This window comes from Podarcis erhardii (assembly GCF_964252035.2).
Source record: "Podarcis erhardii genome assembly, chromosome: 6".
In the NCBI taxonomy this organism is placed as follows: domain Eukaryota; kingdom Metazoa; phylum Chordata; class Lepidosauria; order Squamata; family Lacertidae; genus Podarcis; species Podarcis erhardii.
The window spans coordinates 85,119,261-85,141,015 of NC_138510.1; the positions used below are offsets into that span (position 1 = coordinate 85,119,261).

The 21,755-nt window shown below is 39.4% G+C and overlaps 2 protein-coding genes and 1 long non-coding RNA gene across 4 annotated transcripts in view; 2 read left to right on the forward strand and 1 right to left on the reverse strand.

Moving 5' to 3' along the window:
• Positions 1-21,755, forward strand: part of LOC309344027 — a 347,184-nt gene that overhangs the window by 87,921 nt on the left and 237,508 nt on the right. The gene's annotated exons all lie outside the window — the stretch shown is intronic.
• The window catches only part of CDC73 (cell division cycle 73), a 109,809-nt gene that overhangs the window by 28,728 nt on the left and 59,326 nt on the right, over positions 1-21,755 (reverse strand). The gene's annotated exons all lie outside the window — the stretch shown is intronic.
• B3GALT2 (beta-1,3-galactosyltransferase 2) lies at positions 5,636-12,688 on the forward strand. Of its 2 annotated transcripts, XM_081866058.1 has the most exons (3): positions 5,642-6,384; positions 10,665-10,735; positions 10,944-12,688. In XM_081866058.1, exon 3 carries the CDS (start codon positions 11,065-11,067, stop codon positions 12,331-12,333), a length of 1,269 nt encoding a protein of 422 aa, XP_081722184.1. In that variant the 5' UTR covers positions 5,642-6,384; positions 10,665-10,735; positions 10,944-11,064; the 3' UTR covers positions 12,334-12,688. The 2 variants fall into 2 exon arrangements, with proteins under 2 accessions (XP_081722183.1, XP_081722184.1); XM_081866057.1 differs by lacking the exon at positions 10,665-10,735 and having other exon boundaries at positions 5,636-6,384.

The window sequence follows — 21,755 nt, forward strand, 5'->3', positions numbered from 1 at the left end:
GTAGAATGTGTCCTTCTATTTAAAATGTATCTTTGGGTTATTTGTGGGGCCTGTCTGGTGTTTTTACATGAGTATAATGTGTCCTTTTATTTAAAATGCATCTTTGGGTTATTTGTGGGGCATAGGAATTTGTTCTTTTTTTTTTTTCAAAATATAGTCCAGCCCCCCACATGGTCTGAGGGATGGTGCTGGCCCATGCCTGAAAAAGGTTGCTGACCCCTACCTAAACCAACAGGATACTTCACTTTCTCTAGAAGGGTTGGACAGGCATTACTTAATGATGCTGAACTCTCTCAGTTGCTCAGTGCTAGGATAATGTAACAGCACAAAAACCAAACCTACATGGAGTAACTCTTAAAAACATCATGAAAGGTAACTATTTGATGCATTCTTCACTTTGACCTCCCATTTACAGAAACTCGGTTTATTTACTTACAATACTGAGAATAGACAAGAAAATTATTTACTATACTGATAACAGGAGAAAATGCTCAGCTAAGAATAATAATAATAAAAAAAACTTGACAATCTCAAAGCAAACTGCTCAGTTGATCTTTCATCTATTATTGCTCAATGCCACAGCGTGAGTCCTCACTGTAAATACCACTGTGCCTTTGTTTACTGTTTATCAACAAATGAGAAAGTGAACAATACGTTTAAGTGATACAACTTGCTGGGAAGGAAAATAAGGAAGGCAACAGTGACACTTGTGGCCATCCCTAGATTGTCATTGTGGATAGGGGTAATTTGTTTTTACATTCAGTTCAGGCAAACCTTACGATAAGAAAACAAATGCCACTCACTTGCAGTCATTAACTACCATGTACACATGGCACACCTACAGCTCAGACAAATTGGCACAGCAATAGAACTAAAAAAGAGAGAAGTAAACAGTAGTAAAGGCTACTGTTAAAAGAGTTTTTAAACTTGTACAAAAAAACACCAGCCCGTAAAAGACAGAGATCACCATTGCTTGTGAATGGTTTGTATGCTTTTCTAGGCTTCAATGCAATAAACACAGAGGCAAAATTTCAATCCTTCCTCAACTGCTTGTTTCATGTTTTCTGTGGACAAACCTGGCAATTTAACTTTGTACACATGCCATTTGCACTCAACAGTGTCGGGCATGTATTTTGCTATTTAAACACAGGTACTGGACCAGAATTCTTTTAATACAGTGGTACCTCGGGTTAAGTACTTAATTCGTTCTGGAGGTCTGTTCTTAACCTGAAACTGTTCTTAACCTGAAGCACCACTTTAGCTAATGGGGCCTCCTGCTGCTGCTGCGCCGCCAGAGCATGATTTCTATTCTCATCCTGAAGCAAAGTTCTTAACCTGAGGTACTATTTCTGGGTTAGTGGAGTCTGTAACCTGAAGCGTATGTAACCTGAAGCGTATGTAACCCGAGGTACCACTGTACAAATCTATTCTGCCTTGGAAAATGATTCTTTGACTTGGTTACAGAGTAACCAAGGGCAATGTTAAAATACGAATACAAGAATCAGCTTTGGAATGCCTCTGTGTGGCCAAGATACTATCACTTTGCTTATTGAGAAAGTAGGAATCTAATCAGATTTTATCATTCTATAAATAGCAGAAACAAAGATTCTGTTCAGACATGCTCCCCCTCCTGTTCTACACTTAACAAAGAGGAGATAAGAAGCTCCAGCTTCAATTTTAAACCAACCACAGTTCCCCATGACATGCAAACTCAATAGGCTTTTCACCTTTCAGATTCTGATCTACCGTCACTAACCAGTTTAAAGAAACCACAGTTTCCTGGTTTGGATGTCATGGGGAACTTGCAAATATTGAAAATAGATAGAATATTCACAGTAGTGTGCATAAAATAATAAGGGTGAATATTTCAGAATATGCTTCTCGCAACTTTGTAGTAATAGGTCCCCGATTTATTATCATCCCTTAGGAAGTACTACAGAGATTATTAACAAACAATTCCACCTGCAGGCTTAAAATTTAGATGAAAGACACAATACAAAAGGAAAAAGGAATGGAGAGGGAGGGACAAGGAAAATAAGCAAATTTGAGTCCGATTCTTATAGTTATGTAATTGCCTTTCTGGTGACCAGCTGGAATAGCTGCTGAGGAAGTAATTTAGAAACAAAATTCTTTATGGTTTCAAATAACTAGGGATCTGCCAGACAGATATGCTAACCTCAACAAAAAGGTCACAAGTTCTATACAGTGGTACCTCTGGTTAAGAATTTAATTCATTCCGGAGGTCCGTCCTTAACCTGAAACTGTTCTTAACCTGAGACACCACTTTAGCTAATAGGGCCTCCAGCTGCCACCACGCTGCCGGAGCGCAATTTCTGTTCTTATCCTGAAGCAAAGTTCTTAACCCAAAGTACTATTTCTGGGTTAGCAGAGTCTGTAACCTGAAGCGTCTGTAACCCAAGGTACCACTGTACTAATGAAACCATTTTTTCATACTTCGACAAAATCATTTAATGGTGTTTCCCTAGAAGAAATGTGTTGGACAAGTTTACTCTGCTAGCCTGCACACCCTAACTGGGCTAAAGTTGGATGAGGAAAAACAACTATTTTTGTTGTTCCATTGTCATCATTACTGGATTCCCTCAAGAAGAGCTCTAGCCAACACTTGAAAAATGAGAATCTTATTGGATTAAAGTCTCTCCGCTAGAAGGATATCATCAGTTTGACCTACCTGCTGCTGCCCCAATGGATCACTGAAAAATACTTTCAAAAGGAAAAAACAACAAACATATTAAATGTTTAGGAGGCTACACCTCTGCCTTGACAATGAGAACAAAAGAGATGCAATAGTAAAAATTACATGAAGAACACTTTCACACAAGCCCGGCCTAAGACCTTTTGATGCCTGAGGTGAAAGACAAGGTGGCACCCCTTCCCAAATTCATTTACAGAAGCTGACTGGACTGGCGGTCAAATCTCACTTCATCCTTTGTGGCTGGATAATATTCTCCACCACACCTGAGGCAGCAGCCTAGAGATCAAGGAGCCCAGGAGAGGTGATGGGCATGGGCAACAGAGGGATCAGAACTGGGGTCTCCGGAGGAATAGACAGAGTATCTGCTGCCTAAGGCAGCTGCCTCACTCTGCCTAACATAGGGCCGGCCCTGACTGCCAAGAAGCAAAAATTTGGCTTACTGTTTTGTGATTTGTTTGGTTAAAATACAATTAGGATGCAATTTGTGTGTGTGGGGGGGGAGAAATTAAATTATTTCATAACATTTATACATGGCTTGATTGGAAGGGAATCTTATGCCAGCAGAGCACAAGCGTCTTCTGTCTGGTTTCTTCTGCCATTGCAGCACCACACTATACAACCCACAAAGTTTAGTAGGACACACACTATGCAGAGGCTTTTCTTGGAGGGTACGCAGGGTTGCAAGGGGGATGAGGGAAAGGAAAAGACTCTCTTTGTAAGCTTGCCTTCCACTTGTGCAAAATTTGATACCACCAATAATTTCTAACACACAGTTGCAACTTGCAATAAAAATGCTATATACGAAAGTAGACTGCGGTCACTTTCACACAAATTATGACTTCATGAAGCCCCAGAACTACTGTGGGATTTGAGGCAGTGTATACTTTGACTATCACTTAAGGGCATTTGAATATTCCTAAAATAGAACAGTTGCACTCTGAAATAGTTATTAACAACAAGTGATCATCTGACCATGCCCTAAACTATCCCCAGGATATTATCTCTAGGAACAGCTCAACTGCAAATGGTCCATTTAGTAAAAATAAGCATTACAAATGTCATTCCTGAAAATTTAGGACAACGTTACATTTTCAGTGGACTGTCTAAATTCATGCAAGCTAAAGAAAACAATACTAACAGCCCATTTTCTTTTTAAAATAGGAAAGCAAACTATTCTATCTGTCTCTCTTGCTTTTCAGATAATCTGATGGTGTGCTTGAGAGAGCTGTGCATTTCTCAGTATTAACAAAAAGCGTACCAGCAGATTATAATCAAAATACACAGCTTTGTTAAACATTGATTCTTATTTAGATATTGCCTGAAGGTTGTCACTGTTCTGCTACCAACACTCACCTTAGTGAGCTCAATTATTTGAGGCAAAAGAATATTCTCTTCCTGAAACATGCACATACATATTGTGTTGGATAACAAAACCATTCTTTAAAAAAGCAGCTCCCTTCAAAGGAACAGATTTATTGCAAATTAAACCCTCTCATACATTGGGGTCACAACTGAAATCAAAGGGTATGGAAACCATGAAAAACTCTCCGCTTCAACTCTGTTACTTCAGCCAGTATTCTTCTACATTTAAAGTTTATTGGGGTCAATCAGAGCCCAAGTACATTGAATGAAGGGAAAATGAAACACTATACATCTAAAGCATTAGAGTCTCAATGACCCCAACACAATGAAAACTTTAATGAACAAGACAATAGCTTCCTTGGGTTGACTGGAAAGATAAAGGCAGAGTTAATTTTCCCCTTTTTATTTATTTATAAAAACATCGAGGAGGTTTTCTGTTGAAGAAAAGCTACATGAATGAGTGTTGTGCATTTTTTGAGTTTTTATATTGTGAACCCCCCCTTATGATCCTCGGGTGAAGGGCTGTATAGAAATAAAATAAATAAATAAATAAATAAATAAATATAAATCAATCAAAGAGAAAGACTTGCTTTAGTGTGTGTGTGTGTGTGTGTGAGAGAGAGAGAGAGAGAGAGAGAGAATATGCTCCTAAAGTTTCTTTGTCAATATCAGATGATTAGAATTCATTCTCCAGAGATGACTTTCATAGCTTCTTGTCAACTTTCCTTGATCTTGGGGAATCAACTTTTACAGACCTATTTTACTCCTATGGTACTTCCCCCATTTTAGTGGTCCTTCGCAACAAGTAACTTCTTTTTAAAAATTAAAAGCCAGCTAACAAAAAATTCCAAGTTTTGCTACTATTTCTTAGGTAAACCAATTTTGTAAAGCAATTTAAGCAAAGTCTGAAGCACATCTGAGGCATACAGTTCTCCAGCAACTACATAATCTGTCTTCAGCTTCTTAACCCCACATATGATGCACTGTACATACGTTTGATATGGAATTTACAAGCTTTGGCATAAAAAAAAAGCGGTTGCTGAGCAGGGATCTGGACCAGGCAGCCTGCACAAAGAGCACCCAAGTAGAGTGGTGTGTATTAGGAGAGACAAGCATGGAAAATCTGATGGTTCTCCTTCCCTGATTTTGCAGTGCTGAATCAATGATTCTATGCCTGATAAAATTACAATGTGACGGAGTAACAAATAGATTAAAAAGGCTGCTAACTAATCCATCATCACAAAGTTCCACTGAAGGGGTCAGAGAAAGTAGAGGCTTTTATTACTATTTTAAGTTGTGGAATACTATTCACTAAAAAACAACAGCAGCTAAGGAATGCTACACTATATTAAACAGCTTGTAGTTCTTAGGCAATGCAGCGATGTGCTTGAATTAAGATAAGCTAACACCCAACATTAAGAAACGTTTAGAGAGTGCTAAGATATAGTACAAAAGATAAAGGAGGGTAATTGGGGGGGGGGGGAATACACTCATCTACGAATGTGCATCACCATCATGAACACCTTCTTTCATTTTATTCATCCAGTGCTGCACTGGCACTAGATGTGTATCCTTTATCGAACAGAAGCAAAAGCACTAAGCTCTCTGCCTGCCTTCGGATTTAGTCCAAATGAATGCAAACCATCACGTGGGACCCAGCCAAGCAATGACGTGAAATTCTGCTCTGTCAGAAGACAGCATCTGTCAAAGCCCACATTTAAACTGCTGCTTGCCTGTGCAGCAGCTGAAGAACTATGGATTGGATTTTGCTGAACAAAACCTTAAGCTAAAAGCTTTTCCCCCACCCCTCGCTTCAAGTCATCCCTTTCGGTTACTGCCTAGCAACAATGAAGGAAGAGGGGTAAATCCCGTTATCAAATGCAAGCCAACAGTTCCAGCTTCTAGCTCATGCTGTTCTGCCTGGCATCGCCACTAGAAATATGGATACTGAAGAGAAAACAGAGCACTGCATTGTCCAGCAAGGGAAACACCAACTGTAAAAGCGTCAATGCTTCCATTGTCAGAAGCAGACAATACCAGTCGGAATGGAGGCAAGAAATGCTGCTTCTGTCTCTTGAAAGATGACCGGAGAAAAATCAAGGCAAACACGCTGGTGAGCAGGGAAGGTAGCGGAGCAGGAAGCATACAGATGGACACACTGGATACTGTGAAAAGCAGTCGCAGGCAGCAGGCTGCTGGAGGAGAGATGTGCGCATGGCCGATAGCATCTTTTTGGCTGAAGGGATGGCGTGCCAAAACTACTTGCAGTGGGCATAATCCTCTCACTACAAATGGCTTGACAAAGGAAGGTATGTCAGATCATTGTATATTTCATTCAAATGCATGTACTGTTAGTGGCATACCAAGTGACGACTCCCACCTCCCCAAATTTACAGAAGCCGAGGCTGATGCTTCCATGAATGTTGGGTTTTGAAAAAAATCAAAAAAAATATTGGAAGAGCTATTCTTGCATTCAGCTTAGAAGGGTGTCATTGTCTTTACACTTATCTGTTAATAAATCTGTCACTTATACTCAAATGTGAAGGCTCGGGAGGGTTGGGAAAGGAGGGGGAGAAGGAGAGGGATTAAGAGGGATAATGTAGTTCTCTGTAGCGATTGTCTAGGTTTGAGAAATTTAACTTTACATCCCCTGGTTTTACAAAATGATCAGATAATCAAAATAGGTCAGATTTAATCCTTACCTACTGTAATCTAAGATCACCAGTGAAATAGCTATGATGTGACATACACTGAGAACCATCAAAACAGACGAGGCAGTCCAACTAGCAGCTCAATACTACCTACTCCCTCAGCCCCTAACATGCAAGAAGAGTGCTATTTGATTAATATTATCAGTCACACCCCCACCCCCAAAGAAAGGCAGTGATTTGAGCTTCTGGCAAAAGCATCACAATCATTTGGATGCCATAAGTAATGCAGACATCCAACAGAATCTCACAAGGAAACCACAATATAGTAGTCTGTTTCCTTCAAAATGGGGTATATGCCCAAGTTCTTTGCATCATGTGACATTTGGGTTGTTTAAGGGTTACAAAGCAGCAAGCACAACAAAAATCCCATCATTTCCAAGATTGGTAGTTTTGTTTGGAATGCTTACTGAGAAAGGACTGACAGGAATCTCAAGTTACTTATCTGCAGTAAAAAATTAAGACCTGCATCTACAACTGCCTAATGGTCCTTTAGTGCCTGAGTGCTTCCCTTCCAAAATCTACCCAACAAACCATACTAAATATTTTAAGTGTTAAACATAATGGTTCTTTCTTTGCCCCAGGCAAAACAAACATGCAATAAAGCTAGCATAAGTATGGAGAAAGCCTGATTTTAAAAGACTGCTTTGAAGAGAAAATGTGACACAATCAGATGTGAATTTTATAGCAATATGAAAAATAGAATGCTGATAGCTTTCTTGAAACATTATAGAAAATATAATTATACAACAATCATACAATTCTAAACAAAGCTCACTCAAAAACTTAGGAGTGTGCATGCCATGGGTTTTCACTAGAGCTGGTTAGGATCTTAAAATTACTACTGACCATTCTCTCCCCCCCCCCTTTCTGTAAAAGTATTAATGCAGATATGTCAAGACTGTTATCAGGCCCTGGATAATACAGTTATACTCACTTGCTCTGCACAGCCCACCAGATCTAAAGCTTCCCTTCTTATTTGTTCCTTCCAACTAAGAGTAGACTCTCCAAAACTAAAGAACATATGACCATCTAGAACATACAAGCCAATATGTTAGCAATTCACTGTGAGCACGAGGAACTGAAACTCAATGAGGAATCCAATATACAAGTTTTACTCTTCTAAATATAGGCTAGAATCCCAAGAGGCCCATTTGTGAGTGGAAGGCGTGTGCATGTGTGTGCATTTGTGCACGTGTGTATGGGAGGGGGGAGAGATTATACTACACTTCCACAGCTTTCATCCCCCACCTCATTTCTCCTGACCCTCAGAAGTAGATATTAGGGGACACCAGGGGCTCTGAAAACAGTGACTGCGTGATGTGGTACACACAGTCCTTTTGTCCCCAGCCATGGACATTTTGTATTTTGCTAAGAACCCAAAATTTTAATCTATACGTATATATGACCTATATGATTTAGTGTAACATTCCAACATCCTGGTGAAAGTATAACATATTATGGGAGACTGAGCACCATTGCAAGTTATTAAATAATAGCATAACATAATCAAGTTAAAATAACTAAATTATATTAGAACATTCCTTTTTACTAACAGAAATAAAGTTCTGCTTGGATAATTCTAAATGCTTTATGTAATTTGACTTAGAATTACACTACCAGAATTGTTTAAACATTTAATAAAGTCATCAGACTATAACAGGCTGACATGCTTAGAAAAATGGTGACTGCCAACAACAGACTCTTAACTCTCTTTTTTAAAGTGCATTCCTAATAAAAGCTGTGGCTGTTCAAGCAGTGAAACACATCCTAAATATAGAAAAGCTTCACCAAACAGAATCCTTAAGGAGACAATATGCTCTATTAAGAATTGCTAAGGACAGCTCTCTCATGTGTCCAACACACTTCTTATTTCCATTTCCCTATTGCTCAGTACAACTGAACCAGTCAACAATTGTGGCTAAAGTGATTAATCCATTTTTTGATCCAGCAAGGATTCACATACGGCGATTCATTCAATTTGTTTAAAATCTATCAAAATGTAGTATTTGCATGGTTGTACTGAGATCTGCTATTCATAATTATAACTGCATTGTTACAAATGTATTTTATCCAGTCTTACCCAGAGCCTCAGTTTTAAAGCTACATTTTGTCCTTTATATGCCCAGAGAATCCTTTTTAATAGTCATTCATAACATAGTTTTTGCTCCAAGGAAAATGGCTTGGAGGACCTTAACATGCAGCTCAGAAACTATGCAAGTTTTAGACGGATGCACTGCTACAATTCAAGGCTAAATCCCCCAATTGCTCCTCCTAGTGGTGGCTAATATGATGAGTTTTGTTCAGAAAGACAACTAGTAGGTCCATCAAGACATTCAAATATTTGCAATGCATTCCATGCTGTACTGAGAGCTTCTTAATTTGGCTGACTGGAAATTAGAGGCACTAATTCCCTCTTTCATTTAAAATTATGCTATATCTGTTTTACTTTTATGTAATTGTACATTTAAATACACGCTTGTGCCAGCCACCTTCCTTTATAATTTAATGTCATCTATTTCAATGTCATTTTTTTTTCCAAATTGAAAGATTTACCCTAAAGATGTCTTTACACATGCATAACATCACTAAATTTTGAAAATAAATTAATCCAAAAACTGGCTGAGAGATAGCAAAGAAATTAAATAATTTACATATTTACATAAAAATGTTCTTTTCATATGAGCCTTCTATCACTGTTCAAAACCCTAAGATTTTGAAACAAATTAGAACTAATTGGAAAAAAAACCACAAATTAATTCATACCATGAAATGAGAGGCTCATTTGTAGGACAGTGTGATCAGGTTTTAATATGCAGTATCATGAAACTGCCATGTTGAATCTGCTCTTGAATATCAATAGGGAATAGCAGGGTGAAATGTATTATAAAGTTGGGGTTATAATCTGTAGCATGCAAAAAGTCTGCCAACCATCTTCTAAACTAACACGACCTTACAGTTTTGGGCTCATGAATGAAAGGATCTTGGGGGAAAAGATATTATCTTAACAGAGTTTATTGATTTCATACTAAGTAACTATTCTTTCCTTTTTCTTTCTTTCAGTGGGGTTAGAGAGAGGTTAGTTTGGTTTTATATGCACGCACATACCCAATATCTTAAATGAACTGGAACAGCTATAAGTAACTAAATGGTCCCTTTAAGAACACAACTTATTGACCACAACCAATCAGGTAAAGAAAATGGGAAAGGCTAGAGGGAAATGCTAAAAGAGGAGTAAAGATGAATCAGAGTGTTTGGTGTTGGTTGATGCTGAAGGATGCAGCAGTGAGGTAACTGGACCCTGAAAATTAATTTTGTCAGGTGCATTGGCACACTGACTTTCTGAACACAGCAGGGACCAATGGAAACAAGCCAAGTAATGTTCTATAACTAACAGAACGCTGCTACAATCAACCTTGCACTGTCTGTCCCACGACCAGTCCACGATCATTTTGCATAAAGGACCTCCAACTGCGAGCCATACTACCAACCGCATACCAAATCAGTTTTAATTGCTAGCAATAAACCTTCCATCTGGTATCGAGACCTTTACACTTGACCCTTCCCTTGGAATCTCACAGTGGTTATGCGTTTGATGTACGCTGGTCCAATCTGAGTCGCTCATCTTCTTGACCAACTCAGGGCTTGCTTTTAAAATAAAAAATGCCCAGGAAAAGAACTTTTTTTTAAACAATAGGACACACCCCAATCCTTTTAAGTACTTTATATATACATAAACAATAGCATATACACACATGTGTTTAATAGCATTCATTGGAGTGATTTCACAAAGAAATAAAGTTTGGAAACCAGAGGAATAGAAAACCACTTCACACTGAGGGCTTGCTCCTTACCCTTGCAACACTTTTTTTCATATGTAGACAAGCACCAGAATGGCAAACTGGGTAAGATGTTGGGATATGGATTCGAAGGTGCAATCATGTGGTTTGGGGTAAGTCTCTTCCTAAAACTTGCCCTCCTATTAAACAGGAGTAAGTAATCAAGACAACTTGGATGCTATGACTTGTGAAGCCCCAAGAACATTAAAAGTCTTATGGTGATTACTAATATTAAGATTTGCCTCTTGTTTAGCAGTTTTTCTGACAACGGGAAGGGCAAACTTTGAAAGCTTGTCTGCTAACCTTCTTTCACTTTTGCAGAGCTGGTGATTCGCTAACAAGCTTTCCACAACGGAAGATGAACACCAAGAAATAGCAGTGGATCCGAAAACAAAGCATTTCCTTCAATCATTCTCACATCCCATTTCTGGATACTTACAACATGCTTCAGTGGAGAAGGAGGCATTGCTGCTTTGCCAAGATGACCTGGAATACCAAGCGGTCCCTGTTTCGCACCCATTTCATTGGCTTACTCTCCCTCGTGTTCCTTTTTGCTATTTTCCTGTTTTTTAATCACCATGACTGGCTGCCTGGCAGGGGTGGATTCAAAGAAAACCCTGTGGCTTACACTACACGGGGATTTAGATCGATGAGAGGCGAAACAAACCACAGCTCTTTGAGGACCATTTGGAAGGATGCAGTTCCTCAGACCCTCAGGCCGCAGGCGATGGCTAATTCCAACAATACGGAGCTGTCGCCTCAAGGAGTTACTGGTTTAGAGAACACACTGAGTGCCAATGGGAGCATTTACAACGTGCGAGGCACTGGACATCCGACGTCATATCACTTTAAGTATATTATCAACGAGCCTGGGAAATGCCAGGAGAAAAGCCCCTTTCTAATACTGCTCATAGCTGCAGAACCAGGGCAGGTGGAAGCTCGACAAGCTATAAGGCAAACCTGGGGAAATGAGAGCTTGGCGCCTGGGATCCAAATTGTTCGGATTTTTTTGCTGGGTTTAAGCGTTAAGCTGAATGGATACCTTCAGAGAGCCATCCTGGAGGAAAGCAGGCAATACCACGATATTATCCAACAAGAATACTTAGATACTTACTACAACTTAACCATCAAAACACTGATGGGGATGAACTGGGTGGCAACCTACTGCCCCAATGTCCCCTACGTTATGAAAACAGACAGTGACATGTTTGTCAATACAGAGTATTTAATACATAAGCTTCTGAAGCCAGAATTTCCTCTCCGGCACAAATACTTTACGGGCTATCTAATGAGGGGGTATGCACCCAATCGGAACAAGGATAGCAAGTGGTATATGCCGCCTGATCTATATCCGAGTGAACGGTACCCTGTATTCTGCTCTGGGACTGGCTATGTGTTTTCTGGAGATTTAGCGGAAAAAATATTTAAGGTCTCACTGAGTATCAGACGCTTGCACTTAGAGGATGTATATGTGGGCATCTGCCTTGCCAAGCTGCGAATTGACCCCATGCCCCCACCCAACGAGTTTGTCTTCAATCACTGGCGGGTTTCTTATTCCAGCTGTAAATACAGTCACCTAATTACCTCCCATCAGTTCCAGCCTAGTGAACTGATCAAATACTGGAATCATTTACAACAGAATAAGCACAATGCCTGTGCCAACTCAGCAAAAGAAAAAGCGGGCAAGTATCGGCATCGTAAACTTCACTAGAAGGCACCCTCCTCCTAAAAATATTTCATGTGCAATTTGTAAAAAAACATAAAAAATAAAGAGAAAAGGGAAAAGGCTGAAAGCATGTATAGTGAAAAAAAATGTGCTTGAGGAGGACAATATTTAAGACCAAGCACTTAATGATGTTTGAAAATTATTTTTTTAATTTAAAAGAAAAAAAATCTAACTCTTGGAAATAATATTATGATGGAAGTATTAATCAAGAAGTTTTCAAAATCTGGGAGATTAGAGAAAGGTGGTCTCAAGATATTTGTGTTAATGTGCAATAATAAGCATGCACAGTTTGGTGGTACAATTGCTATTTTATGTGCCAATAAAATTAACTGCGCAAATATTACACACTATTTTTCTTTTTTAAGAGGGATTTACTCCCAATTTTTGCCGTTAATGACTTCTCATTTTGGTATTCAGAATTGTAATGAAAAACATACATGGCAATTTGAAGAAATCATGTATCAATGAAATGAAATTCCTTCCACTAGCCTAAGAGTCATTTAACAGAGTACACAGATTTTTCATGTGTAATTTTCTGGGATCAGTAATGCTAACACCAGTTTTAAAGAGTCTCTGTGTTTCATATAAATTAATAGTCTTGCTATAAGAAAGCTGGCAAAGTGGGATGCAAAATTTCATAATTTGGTCAAAACTTGGCTCAAATATTTTAGGACAGAATTACATTTGAGACAAAACCTGTCACTACTAAGAAAACACTGGTACTTTGTCATGTGGCAACATCTTGTGTCATCTTGGCACTTCATACCTAATTTTTGTCTAATGTTTTAACGAACTGACAAAACAAGGATGGCCAATTTGTACAGACAACAAGAGGAAAATGTCTTGAGCTTAAGGACTATATATACAGATTTAATATGCAAAATACACAACTATTGACATAAGGTTAAAAATGTTGGGGCCTGACATTTCTCTTGTATGATGCCATTCTTCTATGCCATTTTCAGTGAAAACAAGGCTCACTCGCCAGTGATTAGGCCTGCTAGTTAAAATTGTGTAGGAGACTCCGTTATGTAAACTCATATTGTTAGTATCAGCCAAAAGGGTCTATGCTGATGATCCAACTGGAACCTATAGCATGGAAACAGCCATTAGTGTTCCCACTACTGTGCTTCTGTTTCCAGACATGAGAAACACGTGTCCAAGACATGAATTAGGGGGAAATCCCTTCACATGACCCCTTACACAGTATCTGGAGGGCAGGGAGACTTCTGAGCAAGACAGTATTAGCCTGAGGCTTGCCTGAAGTCAACACTCAATGCCTCAGCTACATTTGAAGACACTGATTTTTACAGACTTCATGATTAACCAAGTATTCCTATTTTTTTAAAAAACTACCACTGCCAAGCCAACTTTGACATTCCAATGAATTCTACAAATATGATATTTGGTGCCATATTTGGCTGATGTCCCCCAGACTCATTGCAAATATCCCCCAAATTCTTTACACTGTGCTGTAATTAATTACACATGCTATAGAATGAGGACAAAATACAAGGCATTTTAAAATAAAATCAACATCATCTACCACAGTCCTAGGTTAATATGAATAACTCTCAAAGGCACAAAGCCGTTAATTGTGGGGCGAGGGAGTTAAGATAAAAGTCATAAACTTTCAGTCTAGGATAAGGCTTGAATACAAGCTGTTATCTAGGTTTATATATAATTCTAAGTCTTAGTTCCGACCCAGGAATGTATGTACATAAAATGGTAGCGTGTACACAAACTGCATATTGTGTTATTATCCAATCTGAGTTATGTGTCCTTGCTAGACTGTAGGTAGAAAGGCTCAGTTAGTTTGTAGAATGCTAGGATTGGACAACATTGTACATGCATTTACAGTTTTCTGGTTCTTCCTTTTCCCCACTGTAAAATAGGCTCTAAATATGGTTCTGCCCACAGAAACCAGGTGTTCCTTCCAGTCACAGAAGAGGCTCCAATGAAGTGGAGACTTCTGTTGGAGGAATAGGAAGTGATTTTCATTTATTCTCTATAGCCTCATGTCATCTCCAACAGTGTTCCGAAGTGTTTCCCAACTTTCTGGAGATTTTGAGGCAGTACAGGGGATTCCCAAAGGAAGGGAAATCCAGTGGAGGTGTCTGAGGTGTGAAACTCCACTCAGAGGAAGTCTGGATGCAACCCTCCTAGAAGACTGCTGTCACAACAGGACAAAAGAGGGCAGAAAGGATTGAAAAAGTTGCACTTATTGTATCATAGCTCTTCTGATTAATTAAAATATGCCCATTGCTTTTCTCAGGGGACTTTCATATGGTTCAATATTGTCTCTCTGCCCACTATCAATCTAGCTACATATGGCTGTATAATTCTTATTACCTGGCACATACAAATTAAAAATCATGATTCTGTGCCCAGCCTGAGAGAAAATTGCTTCATTGGTTCTTACTGAACACTTGTGACGGCTGAATGATGAGCTCACTATAAGAAAAATGAGCTGCAGAGATTTTGAAAACAAAATCTGAAAATGGAGGCATTGACAGTCACTATACCAATGTAGATCTGGATTTTGAGGAGAGCAAAGTTTGGTACTACAATTGATTTCTTCACTGACACTCCTCCCCTCCACAACAACACCCAGTCCAAATTCACCTTCATCACAATGTGGGCAGAAGGCTGATTTCTAGGTGATCTGCAGGAGATCAGCAAGGGTTTCCAAGTTTCAACTGCCTGACAATAGGTAAGGATTTAAAAGCTTCCCTCTCCTCCTAAACAGCTTAAAAAAGAACACTGGTGAGGTGGTGGTTGTGGTAGAAAGAGAAACCAGGAGTGGATGGAAGGAACTGGAGAGCTCAATTCTGGTACAGATCATTTAGGTTTGGGCTGGGCATGTGCTCAAAGGTGTTCTGGTCCTTAATTCTTAGCAGAGTTTGGGCCAGATGATTCTTGTGGTCCCTTCCAACTCTACAATTCTATGTCTACCTACACCTTGGCTTCAGTTGTTGAAACTCAGAGTTCTAGTTAAAACCTAAAGTAGATCCTATAGGCTGGAATAAATTAAGGTATTATTTAATGTGTACAAGTGTGATATGGCTTAAGTTTCTCAGACAAGAGAACCTATGTGCTAGAAGACAGAAGGGGGAAAAGCAGCATGTGGACAGTTTTTGTTTAAAACGGATAGGTAGCCTACATCTGTTGGCCATTGCAATCAAATCGCAGTAAACCAATTTCCGCAGTGAGCAAAGCTACATTTTGCTATTTTCTGAAAGCAAAACTAATTGTACAAAATGAAAATAGTGTACTTAATAAAACATAGTGAAAAACCAAATGAATATACTTGTTGCAACAATCAAAGCTGATTAAACCCAAAAGAGTTCTTTCAACAAAACAATCACAACTAAGTCACAACAAAGTTGCAATATTGTGAAATGATGCAATGGGAAAATTTAAGAGGAAATGGAGAAGGGATAAGACCTTTGGGATATTTACAAACATAAAGAAACAGTATAAAATCATTCTTCTCAGTTACTGGTAATTTCATCTTATGTTTTCAATGGGTTAGACTCAGTTTAAGTTGCATTTAGGTCCCACTGAATTTCCATCTTAATTTCATCAGGAACTAGACTCCATTAACTTAATCTGAATCCAAGCCAATGCCTTTACACAGATGTTGCCTTCGCATGCCATATTTTTAACAGCTAGGAGCATGTTCTTTAAAACATGAACTTAAATTTGCAGTGCAATTGCAGTTTCAAAATTAACAAAACCTGTGCATCCCTGACAATACATCAATGGACTGAACAGCTACTATTCTTTATCTCTTTTATGAACAGCAGGCCTAGTGGAAAAAGCAGCACATAGGCAAGTATGAGGTCATCTGGTCATCTTTTCTCCCTACCCCAAAGAAATTGGTGTGCTATTCCTGTATTTTTGGGTGAGGCATCAAACCTCAGTTCTCTCTCTAGGCACACACTCACAAACACACAGTTTCTACTTCTTTGCCTTTTCTTCCACCTTCCTTTGTTCTCCAGATTTTGCCGTTCAAAAAGCAAGAGATACGCTGGATCAGGCCAAAGGCTCATCTAGTTTAGCATCCTGTTCTCACAGGCCAATCAGATGCCTAGGGAAGCTTAAAAGCAGAAGAGGAAAACTCTACTCACTTGTGCTGTAACTGGTATTCAGAGGCGTAGGACGGCCAATACTGGAGGGCAGTACACAACAATCATGGTTAATAGCCACTGAATAGCCTTACCCTCCATGAATTTGTATAACACTCTTTTAAAGACATCCACTGTTGTATTTTCAACTTGTTTGTAAACTGGAGGGGGAAACCTCTTTTAAAAAAACAATAAAAGAACACATTGTTGTGTGAATCAGTTCAGTGAATGGACTTTTCACTCATTCATGTCACCATTTTAAGAATGGATTCTTCCAATGCACTCTATTCAGGCTGTATTTTATTTACAATGTCTATACACTAAGCCAAACGATCTGAACTTCTATTCTGCCTTGCTGCTGGGACACCATTTCAAGATAATTCAGTTGCCCTTATTAGGCACAGCAATCCATGACATATGACAACTGGCTATTCTATCCATGAGAAATGAACTTGGCATTTGTTTGGAACAGCTTACAGTCAACCAGAATCTGGAACCCTTCAAGAGGTTACACAATCCCATCTGGCATGTTCACTGGAAGGAACACACATGACTATGTTTGAGGAGGCCTGATTTTTTTTAATATAAAAAACTGGGTTAGTATATGCCATATGCCATTTGAAATACGAAATAAGAAAAGTACATTTTTGAAGTTTTTCACAATGTTTTACAGTGGTACCTCGCAAGACGAAATTGATTTGTTCTGCGCGTTTTTTCGTCTTGTGATTTTTTTCGTCTTGCGAAGCACGGATTTTGGAAAAGCTTCAAAAATCACCAAAGTCTTCAAAAACCTCAAAAAAGGCTACCACACCGCACGCTATGAGTTGCTCCTCGAAGTCAAGTCGCAACTGCACCCCCTGAATGCACGGTTTCAAGAAAAAGGAAACAAACTTGCAAAACAAAGGAAACAAACTTGCAAGACGTTTCCGTCTTGCGAAGCAAGCCCATAGGGAAATCCGTCTTGCGAAGCAACTCAAAAAACGAAAAACTCTTTCGTCTTGCGAGTTTTTACGAGGCACTCGTCTTGCGAGGTACCACTGTAAACTTTAATATTTCAGCATCTACAAAATTCTTCTCCTTTCAACAAAAAGGCTTGCATTATAAACCTTAAATTTTCCGATTTTAATATTGTTAACTTTCCACAGATTGTTTTGCAAGTTATGTATTGCAACGAACAACTGACTATGATGTGTAACAACAGTAACCGTAAGAGTAAAACTCATACTTAAGTACCATATTTTTCCATGTATAAAACTAGTTTTTTTCCTAAAAAATGATGTCACAAATTAGGGGGCGTCTTATACACGAATACATCTCTCCCCATTTTCTTAAATCTGAGTTCCCCAAAATAGGGGGCGTCTTATACATGGTGGCGTCTTATAGACGGAAAAATATGGCTTATGAGTCACACTTGCTACATAAAATGTACAAGACTTAGTTTTTCTATTTTCAGCCACTTCTGATTACTTCTCAATATTCTTCATTTCATTAGAGCATTATGCTCTCAGGAGAAAGCGAAGACAAAAACAAAGTTAATATTCTCAAATTAATTGGAATGTGCAGTTACAACATGTTATTTTAACATAACCTATTATATATGATTGGCCATAAGAGGTGCTAATGTTGAAATCAACCCAGTCTAGTTTACTGCAACTCAATAAAAAAAACCAAATACATATACTGTAATCAATGAATTATTATTCCAATCTGGGCATCCCAACACTTACTCTCTACATGGAGGCAAGATGTTTTAGGCTAAGAGACATTACACAAATTTATGGGATTGGACTACCAGAATGCCAATGACATAGTTGTTCTTGTCTTTTTCATCCAAGCCACCACCAATTTAGAGGACATGATAGCTATCTAGAGGTGGGTGAGCTCACTGAAACTGAATCCATAGAAAACTGAAGTAACAAAGAACAGCAGGCCACGTGACTCTGGGATGGGTATTCTGGGATGCCCATTATAGAGGAGTACCTAATATCAATGTGTGCCTTACTGTAAGTCAGCTAAGGATATCCTCTACATAGCACCAAGTTCAAATAGCAAGCTAGCTTCAATTTATTATTTATTCTTATTCTTATTATTTATTATTCTTGAATTTTACTGCCCACACAAAAGTGGCTTTAAAAGACCCTAGATACATGGGATGAGAGATAAATCTTAATAAACAAACTTAAGTCTAATAAAATATGCACACACCATATTATTACACCCACAGAGAGAGAGAGAGAAGTAAAATGGATTGGTAGACTTAGTCCATTGCACTCCTTTTTTATTGGATAAAGGTAAAGGTAAAGGTACCCCTGCCCGTACAGGCCAGTCTTGTCCGACTCTAGGGTTGTGCACCCATCTCTAGGGTTGTGCCGGGGGCCAGCGCTGTCCGCAGTCACTTCCGGGTCACGTGGCCAGCGTGACAAGCTGCATCTGGCAAGCACACAGAAACGCCGTTTACCTTCCCACTAGTAAGCGGTCCCTATTTATCTACTTGCACCCGGGGGTGCTTTCGAACTGCTAGGTTGGCAGGCGCTGGGACCGAGCAATGGAAGCGCACCCCGCCGCGGGGATTCGAACCGCCGACCTGAAGATTGGCAAGTCCTAGGCGCTGAGGTTTTACCCACAGCGCCACCCGCGTCCCTTTTTATTGGATACACTAGGATAATTTTGCTCACTGTATTTTGGATGAGGTCAAGCTCTGACCGGCTGCCCCCCCAAAGAAATCTTTCCCATTGCCCTGCTGTTCTGAATGGCTGCCAACCAACACACATTCACAATATTATAAGGAAAGATGGCATCCAACAGGAATAACAAGCAACAGAGAGATTTGGGGAAATAGTAATAGTTAAGAGAAGAGGCAGAGATAGAAAAGTTTGGCAGGATTTAAAACAGAGGCACCAACAGTCAACAAGGAGCTAACACAAACACAGAGGTTGAACATAGGGCAAGAGGTGGGTAAATAGGCAGAAGACAAAAAGTAGGAACCAGGAAAAGAAATGAGGTCACCGGCCAGAGTGAATGAAGAACAAAGAACCAAATCTTCTTCACAGAATATACTCCCACCACCTAATGTAGAATACTTAATACTTATATAAATTACATAATCCAAGGTATATCTGCTGAAGGCTTCTTTATATAATATAGGCCATATTGTACTTGGCATGCATTAATGTCCCAACATAAGCAATTATTTAAGGAAGATCTCCAAAACTTACGATGTTCTAGCACATAGTTTCAAACCACCTAGCTAAACTTGATCTATCTATCTATCTATCTATCTATCTATCTATCTATCTATCTAACTAACTATCTAACTATCTAACTATCTAACTATCTAACTATCTAATCTAACTAACTAACTAACTAACTAACTAACTAACTAACTTGTGTTAGCTAACTAACACAAGCAGTAAAACAAGTACACACATAAGTTGGAGGATTGTGATAGCTTTCCTGAATAAGTCAAATCTAGAATGTCTCTTAGGGACGCAGGTGGCGCTGTGGGTAAAAGCCTCAGCGCCTAGGGCTTGCCGATCGAAAGGTCGGCGGTTCGAATCCCTGCGGCGGGGTGCGCTCCCGTCGTTCGGTCCCAGCGCCTGCCAACCTAGCAGTTCGAAAGCACCCCTGGGTGCAAGTAGATAAATAGGGACCGCTTACTAGCGGGAAGGTAAACGGCGTTTCCGTGTGCGGCTCTGGCTCTGGCTCTGGCTCTGGCCAGAGCAGCGATGTCACGTTGGCCACGTGACCCGGAAGTGTCTCCGGACAGCGCTGGCCCCCGGCCTCTTGAGTGAGATGGGCGCACCAACCCCAGAGTCTGGCAAGACTGGCCCGTACGGGCAGGGGTACCTTTACCTTTACCTTAGAATGTCTATTATCCATACTTCACTTATACACAGACAATTGCAATCAGAAGTATAATCACAAAAATAAATAAATCAGGAAATAAGTAGCAGGGCTGGGAAAGACTTCTGTCTGAGACCTTGAAGAGGCACTGTCAGCATTAATAGACCATACTGGGTAAAGACGGACCAATCCACTTAAGGCAGCATCCTACAACTGTCTATTTTTTGTGTGGTGTTTTTCACAGGACTATGGGTTAAGTCTGTAATAATATTACAGAAACTCTGCCCAAATTTAGAATGGATGTTGGGAGACGGCACATAAAAGCCAATGTCACATGTATTTTTAAACCAATTATTAAACTATGAAAACCAGTGAAGCAGAGCACTCCAAGTGCAACCTCATCCATATGTTCACTGTAAAAAGGGGAATGATGCTCTGATTCACTGGTGTGAACGTAACTATAAAGTTAGTGAAGCACTCTGTCTACGGAGATAAATGGGCTATAGAAGTGTGGTCTATGAGGGGTTAAACTAACAGGGTAAAATAGCATGATTTCTTGACATTTATAATATATTTTAATAGGTCTGTGTGTTTGCCCAATCAGGTAAGGGGGCATAAAGAAGCATAGAAAGGGGTGGAAGTCCATTTCCATGTCAAAGTCTCAAATCGCTTTGCAATTTCCCTGATTGCAGGCACACTTAGCAATACCCTGAGCAGAGGTAATACTAGAGAAGGAAACTGACATGAAAGCATAATAGCAGGTGAATGGATAATTCCAAAGCAAATCTACATAGAAAATCAGTCAATGAATACCAAACTAAAAGAGAGGCAGGAACACACTAGACTCAATATACCTAATGTTGAAGTACATTTTCATTTGCAGGGGGTAATGTTAATTGCTGCCCCAATTTATCGTGGCACAGCTTAAAGAGATGTAACCTGACTGCAGAATGGTACCATCCTTTCACAGCTAAATGACTATAAAAGGATCTGGCTAAACACTGATATAGATGAAACTACCATGTTGCCTTCATGCTATCACCATGGCAACAGTTATAAGAGCTCTCTCCTAAGTATTTAAAATCTGACAGCTTTACGATAACACTATCTGAATGATGGTAGGGCCATAGTTGACTTTAGGAGTTAACTGATCTGTAACTCAAAATTGCTGCATATTAACCATTCCCCTCAGGCTACTGTGGAAGTTAAGTCTTATCAACTTAGCAACTATGCAACCTTTAAAATAGAAACCCGTTAAACTCAGAAAAGGAAAAGGCTCACAGCTTATAGCTTCAGTTGGCTCCTAAAGCCTTTCAATTAAAGGCACCACAAAATAAGGGAAATTCAAGAGCAACATTTCCCAGATCTTTCAAAGAGCTTCTTGGTAACAAGAAACGTCTTGGCTAGAGCGATGAATGGAAAAAGTGTAAAAAT

Bases quoted from the DNA above. Each gene is read 5' to 3' on its own strand.
- B3GALT2 (XM_081866057.1), top strand. From the start codon at position 11,065: ATGCTTCAGTGGAGAAGGAGGCATTGCTGCTTTGCCAAGATGACCTGG.